The 6,904-nt window shown below is 37.2% G+C and overlaps 1 protein-coding gene across 2 annotated transcripts; it reads left to right on the forward strand.

Moving 5' to 3' along the window:
- Positions 1-283: 283 nt before the first annotated feature.
- LOC128514275 (zinc-binding protein A33-like) lies at positions 284-6,904 on the forward strand. Of its 2 annotated transcripts, none has more exons than XM_053488050.1 (6): positions 284-812; positions 888-983; positions 3,487-3,717; positions 4,203-4,225; positions 5,788-5,906; positions 6,118-6,904. In XM_053488050.1, exons 1-6 carry the CDS (start codon positions 411-413, stop codon positions 6,663-6,665), a joined length of 1,419 nt encoding a protein of 472 aa, XP_053344025.1. In that variant the 5' UTR covers positions 284-410; the 3' UTR covers positions 6,666-6,904. The 2 variants fall into 2 exon arrangements, with proteins under 2 accessions (XP_053344025.1, XP_053344026.1); XM_053488051.1 differs by having other exon boundaries at positions 3,493-3,717.

The raw sequence follows: 6,904 nt of genomic DNA on the forward strand, positions 1-6,904 counted from the left end.
GCGGCACGGTGGCTTAGTGGTTAGCACCATGATCTTGTACCTCCAGGGTCTGGGTTTGACACCCGCTTCAGTGTCTGGAGTTTGCTTAAGTTTGCAAAAAGTTTAAACATAAATTAGGACTTAATTGGTATAATATAATAATAATTTTATATAAAGTTATTATTATTGTTGTTGTTATTATTATTATTATTATTATTATTATCATTATTATTATCATTATAGATTCTTATTTTTGTCTAATCAAGTTCTTCTTATTCATTTGAACTCTATTTCAGATCTTCTGACTGCATTACCTCCACCCCTTTCTGGTTTGGGGGTGAAAGAGGAAGTCGAGACCATATAAAGCTTCAGTAAAGCTTTAGTGGTTAAACCTTTTTTTACCAAGCTAGTGACTTGATCGTGAATAGAAAATGGCAACTGAAGAGATATATTCCGAAGAGGATCTCTCGTGTCCAGTTTGTTATGATATCTTCAGAGATCCTGTCGTCCTATCATGTGGCCACAGCGTCTGTAAGGAGTGCGTGGATGCGTTCTGGATGAAAAAGGAATGTCAAGAGTGTCCGGTGTGCAAACAGCTGAATCTACACGAGCCTGTGTGTAACTTCACATTGAAGAGTCTGTGTGATTCTCACTTAGAGGAATACAGTATGAGATATTCCGCAGGCTCTGAACAGCACTGCAGCTTACACAATGAGCGACTTCAACTCTTCTGTCTGGAAGATAAACAGCCTGTATGTCTTATTTGCCAAATATCTCAACATCACAACAACCATGAATGCTATCCCATAGATGAAGCTGCTGATCATCTTAGGGTAAGCTGATGCAGTGTGCATATTATGTAAAAAGTCAATGACATATCTATCTTTAATTTCTATGTTTTTCACCAGAAAGAACTTCAAACTGCACTTCAGCCGCTACAGGTAAAGCTGGATCGCTTCTGTCAAGTTAAGCAGTCTTACCACAAAACTAAAACACACATTAAGGTGAGAGTTAGCAATGTTTTTCTGAAACTTGATTTAACATATATTATATTTATATGCAGACATAATTGTATTTAACAATGTGGTCTTTCTGAAATTAGACTGGTATTTTATAGAAAAAATGAAACATTATGCAAGTCACAATATTTAATATGCATTGTAAGATCTTCGACTCGGTGCACACCACAGACACATAGACACGAGGCGATGTCTTATGGAAAAAGGGTAATTTTATTGAAGGGAAGGGATTTTGAGGAAGTATGAAGTAAAGGGGGGGGGGGCAAATGAGGATGTGCATGTGCAAGTCTAGAGGCAGTACCCAACTGGCAGGTAGGCACTCTGCTGGTGGAAAAAAGCAGTGGCAGAATGGCAAAAAAAGGTGCTGCCAGAGACAACCATAACAAAAAAATTACCTATAGTCCTGGGTTTCCTTTTGTGCCACTTGGGCAGCTCCGGCCCCTTACGACGTGGCTTCACAGGGCCTGCTGTAGTCATTCATGTCATCCACTGACTTCACTTTTTGCCACATAATGTTCCTGAGCCTACTGTAGATGGGCTCTGGATGATGGGTGTATGATGGGTGCATCACTTCATGCATTTTCCTTCTTACCCTGATGCCCCATCACTCTGGAATAGGATCAGTCTAAACTCATAAGGCCACATGACGTTATCCACTGATCCAAAGTCCAATCTTTATGCTTTATGCTTTATGCAGAGCTGTGTCTGTGTGTGTCTGTATGTGTGTGTGTGTGTGTGTGTGTGAGTGTGAGTGGAAATGCTATTACTTTCACTATGAAAGTGCTCAGATTTTTACTATCAGTTATTTTTACAACGCAACTTCGCCATTAGTTATTTTCTTTGCGTGCTGCAGACTGCTCTGAAATGGCAACTTTATTTTTTGTCCAGGCAGTGTATAATTTGCTTGTAAAATAAATAAAATAACTTTCAACATTTCTCATTTTGCTAAACATTTACTTACAAACATTTTTTGATTCACCTGTAGGTTTCCTAATTTAGATTTTCAAATTCGAATTAAATAAGTTGCTCAGATACCAGACACAAAAGTTTAAATGAAGATATTTATATTAAGTAGGTATATAACCATAATTCAAACCACAATTAACCACAATTAAAATAGGTCAGCATTGGTTTACTGACCTATATATGGTTGGCAGATAAACCATTATAAAAATGGAGACCACATGCTCTTGCATTGTGATTTTGTCTCATTAAAATGCTGAAAACCCTTTATTCCTTAATATAAAAGGATTATCCTGTCCTATTATTATCAATCCTACACATTTATAACACACAGTACCTATTTAACCAGTTTATCTTGGGTTAATGTGTATATTGTAACTAATAAATATATTTGCAATAATTCTGTATTTCACACCTAAGCCACGTATGTCACACCGTTAAGACACTAAGAAAGGCTTAAGTTTTAATTGTTCATCAGAAAACCCTTTTGAAGCCTACTTCTATTTCCTAGTTGTGAGTTTTTAACATAAAATACAGCCAAAGCACGTGCAACCTTGGCAACTTTTTGGAATTCCTTGCCAAGTGAGAGACATCTTTTTCACAGGTCCATGTACTGTATAACCAGAAGTCATTTAATCTCACTAGCCATGGCACCCAAAATGATCTGAGGAGGCTGTTACAGAAAGCATGTATGGTAATTGGAAATGTTATAATGAAGATGCTGTCATGGCTGAAAATGTAAATGGCTTATAAAAGATGCACCAAGATCACTTAGCAGCTGTCTAAATACATTGCTTGGCATACGTGCTAAATGTTGTATTAGTTGAAGTTTGTAAAGTGAACCGAACAGCAATGGAAAGCTCACAGACTTTTTTTGGCCAACCTGGGACTCAGCATGCCTTGCACCAGATGCAGAGGCAACAGGATGTGCAAACACATCTGTTGGCTGAGTGACCCAAGATGGGCATGTAGCTCGCATGATTGGTGGGTTTCCTCTGGGTACTTTGGTTTGTGCAGAGTCAGGTACTTGGAGTTTTTATTAGTGTATCAATGAGTGCTCAAATTGGCCCTGTGACTGCTGCCTGTGGAAACAGTAACATGTGAGAGACTGGTTTAAAAAACAACAGTGGGATAAGAGATACATTTATCATTTCACTTCTCTATTATGAGAGTAAAGTTGATTTAACCCAAACAGGTGCCACATACAGTATTTATCACGCAGCAACCTCACGCAAGATGTTGCTCTATTAAAATACTAATTATTCAATTTTTTTCTTGTCAATCAGGCTGTCATCAGATCTCAGATGTATTGAACTGTGTGAATAAATTGGTAAATTGTTAAATGAGTTGTTCTTCTGCTGTATAGTTTTTTAATGAGCAGCAGTTTTTATTTTTATTATTGTTATTAGTCTAGGAAGAGGGACAAAGCTAGCAAGCAAGACATACAGTATAGCTGACGACCTCTGCCTATGGATAGCCATGAGGAAAATTCCTTTCTGAAATTTTGATTAGTTTTATTATTCAGAGGCAGGCCCAGCAAACTGAGCAGCATATACGAAGTGAGTTTAAGAAGCTGTACCAGTTTCTACGATTCGAAGAGGCAGACAGATTACTTGCTCTGCGAAAAGAAGAGGATCAGAAGATTCAGATGATAGAGGGGAAGATCGAGGAGATAAACAATGAGATATCGTCTCTGTCAAAAATCATCAGAACCATTGAAGAGGACATGTGGACTGAAGATATCATATTCGTACAGGTAAATTCTCCTCGGTGTACTTTACATTTATAAGCAAAAGCTATACGTTTATAGGTTCCTTATCTGTTGTAGTGCCCATAACATTGGGACAGCTTGGTTCATTCAGTGAACAAATGTAATATCAATGTAATAAAAAGCTCTTTTTTCATATTTGAAAGATTTTCATGTATGACTTCTGAACAAATAAATCTAAGTACAGCACTTTTTTGAAAAAAAAAAAAAAGATTATTGCAAGTGATGTGTCATTTGACATTTTCAGACAAAAGCTTGAGAATGTGTAGTATTTGGATGATGTAAAATGATGATAAGATAATGAGAAGTGAAAACTCAAATAAACGCTTCCTGTTTGCAGGATACCGCAGTGTCAATTGCACTGCTTTTCCTATTTGTAACAAAAAAAATTGGAAAAAATTAATGTTTTTAGTTCATGCATTTAATCGAATTGTCTATTACCTGCATATAATACACGTTTGTTTTTCTCACAGAACTTTAAGACCTCAATGACTAGGTAAGTCATTTCCTGCTTCTCTCTTCTATGTGGTTCTGTGGTTTATGGTCATAAGATCAAGCAAATGATTTAGAAATGATGTGTGGCAACTTGTATGAAAAGGAACCAAATGATACACTAAAATAAGTAATATTTGAACAAGTAAAAATAGCTTGAATCTAGTCAAAGTTATCTAAATTGTCTTATTATAGAATTACAAACCGAATGTAAATGTAATATTTAAGCCTATATTTAGACAAAGCTTACTTCTTTTTTTTTACCATAAATTTTTTGTTCTTGTTCTACTGGCAAATAATTAAGCTTCTTTCAAGAAATTAATGCTCAAAAACTAGCAAAATTATCAGCCAACAGAGCAAGAACAAAGAAAATTTGTTTTATGTTACAAAAATGTAAAACCTGTCTATAATTAAGCTTAATAATCTTATCATTTTTGTTGTGATCTTATCTTGTAAAATTAGTAAATTAAAAATTTTCACTTGACTAGATTCAAGATACTGCACTTTCATTGGTTAAAATGTCACTTCTGTCATGGGTGAACCTGAATATGATGAAATCCAATAGCTGATGAGCCGAAAGTTCAAATACACAGGACCAGTGCAGAGATGTCCTTGTTAGAGTCAGTGTGTGGCGGGTCCACTATGGTGACCCTTCGACAGGAACAGCTGAAAGAAAATTTATAGAGCGCAGAAGAAGCCAACAAAAGCCAGTCCGATGTTAATTCATTTGGGGCAGGCTGGACCCTAAGCAGGGTTTTTGGAGCAGACTGGGCCCTCATTGATGTTCGGTGCTCAACAAAGGTGCTTGGGTAGATTAAAGGGGTTCGGGCTCTAAATGAGAATATGGGTCCGGCATTGATGGTTGTAGCTCAAACATTTAGGAGCAATGTGGCAGGAAGGAACAGCATGTTCCAGATTTACTGATGAGCCCCCAGCTGCACTCCTCACTGGGCGACGGCCTGAATAAGCTGGTCCATGTTTGCTGGGTTCTTCTTGCCCACACTCTATTGTCATGGGCGAGATTGAAAAAGACTGTCTTGTCTGAGGCAGACAAGCCGTTGTTTTAAATGAGTGAATGCGTGACAGGAGCTCTGAGATGAATGGGGAAATCCCTTATGATGCAGTGGAAGGCTGTGCAATGACACAAACAGGATTCCGTTACCCTGGGGCCCTGACTAAATCTCTCTGCATGGTGAAGATTTTTTATGTTTTTATTTTATGTGTATGCACATAGTGTCAGAAAAGTAATCACCCATGTCTTTCCTTCTGGTCAATCTGGTTTGAGAATTTCACAGTACTGTATTATGACTAAAAGGTTTTGGCAGAAAAATTTTATGCATTTTCTGGTCATTTTTGTCCAAATTCATCCACTTTTTACCCCACGCTTTCAATTTTGTAATAAGTCCATTTAAAATTATAATTTTGTATGTATTATGGGTTTTTTGTGTGTGTATTTAGTATTAGGACTTATGGTAAATAGTTGTAGTTTTTCATCTTAATATACTTAATATTTAGAAATCTGCTAAAATTAGTTTGGAATCTCCTGACTCTTGAATGTTGTTCCAGAACTCGATGCTTCGTGCAGGATACACAGATGGTTTCAGGAGCGCTGATTGATGAAGCGAAGCACTTGGGCAACCTGGCATTCAAAGTGTGGGCAAAAATTAAGGACCTTGTGCAGTACAGTGAGTTTAATGTTTAAGACACATCAAGACACTAAGTTAAAAGGAAATAGTGAGTGGGAATAAAAAGGCATCTGTTCAGTGACACAGCAAGGCAAATGAATAATCTAGATAATAGTCCTAAATAATTCAACTTTCTGTTTACTGTAGAAATAAAAACACTTGTTAAATAAAAAAAAAAAAATACTTTTCTCTTTATGATCTGTGTTATTAGATCCTGTTATTCTGGATCCCAACACAGCACATACATCCCTTATACTGTCTGAAGATCTGACCAGCGTGACATTCGATGAAAGCCAAGACATGACACACCTACCCGATAATCCGGAAAGGTTCGAAACAAGCGTGTGTGTCCTCGGTGCTGAGGGTTTTGACTCAGGGAGCCATTGCTGGGATGTTGAGGTTGGGGATAGGAGTTTGTGGGAGGTGGGAATAACCACAGAGTCTAATCCAAAAAATGCAGGGCTGTTTTATAATGGTGTCTGGAGTGTGGAGAATAACTGTGGTTTTTACACTCGCGCTCCTGCGCGGCCAAAATCTCCATTCTCCGCTGAGGGAGGACTTCAAAGAATCAGAATACACCTGGACTGGGATGAAGGACAGGTGTCCTTCTCTGACCCTCTTAATGACACTGATATAAAAATTTTTAATCATACATTTACAGAGAAAGTCTATCCATTTTTTTGGAGTCGCAGGCAGAGCGCTCCTGTTAGGATTTTACCCATGACTATTTTACCCATGACAGTGCTTGAAAACGAATGATTAATCAGCCTGAAGGCCCTGGTTTATCTGTTTTGTTAATGAAAAAATATCAATATGTATGAAAAAATCTCTGTATACGCTGATAAAAGTCCTTAAACAGAAGTGTAAACACTTTTAATTTTTTATTATTTTTGGCCCTTTGGTATATTATACAAAAAAACTGGACCACAGAATTGGTTGGGGGAAAAAAGCACATTTGCTTTCTTTTTGCTCGCATGTTATTTTCATTTAATTATTTT

The sequence above is a fragment of the Clarias gariepinus genome, chromosome 26, assembly GCF_024256425.1.
Source record: "Clarias gariepinus isolate MV-2021 ecotype Netherlands chromosome 26, CGAR_prim_01v2, whole genome shotgun sequence".
In the NCBI taxonomy this organism is placed as follows: domain Eukaryota; kingdom Metazoa; phylum Chordata; class Actinopteri; order Siluriformes; family Clariidae; genus Clarias; species Clarias gariepinus.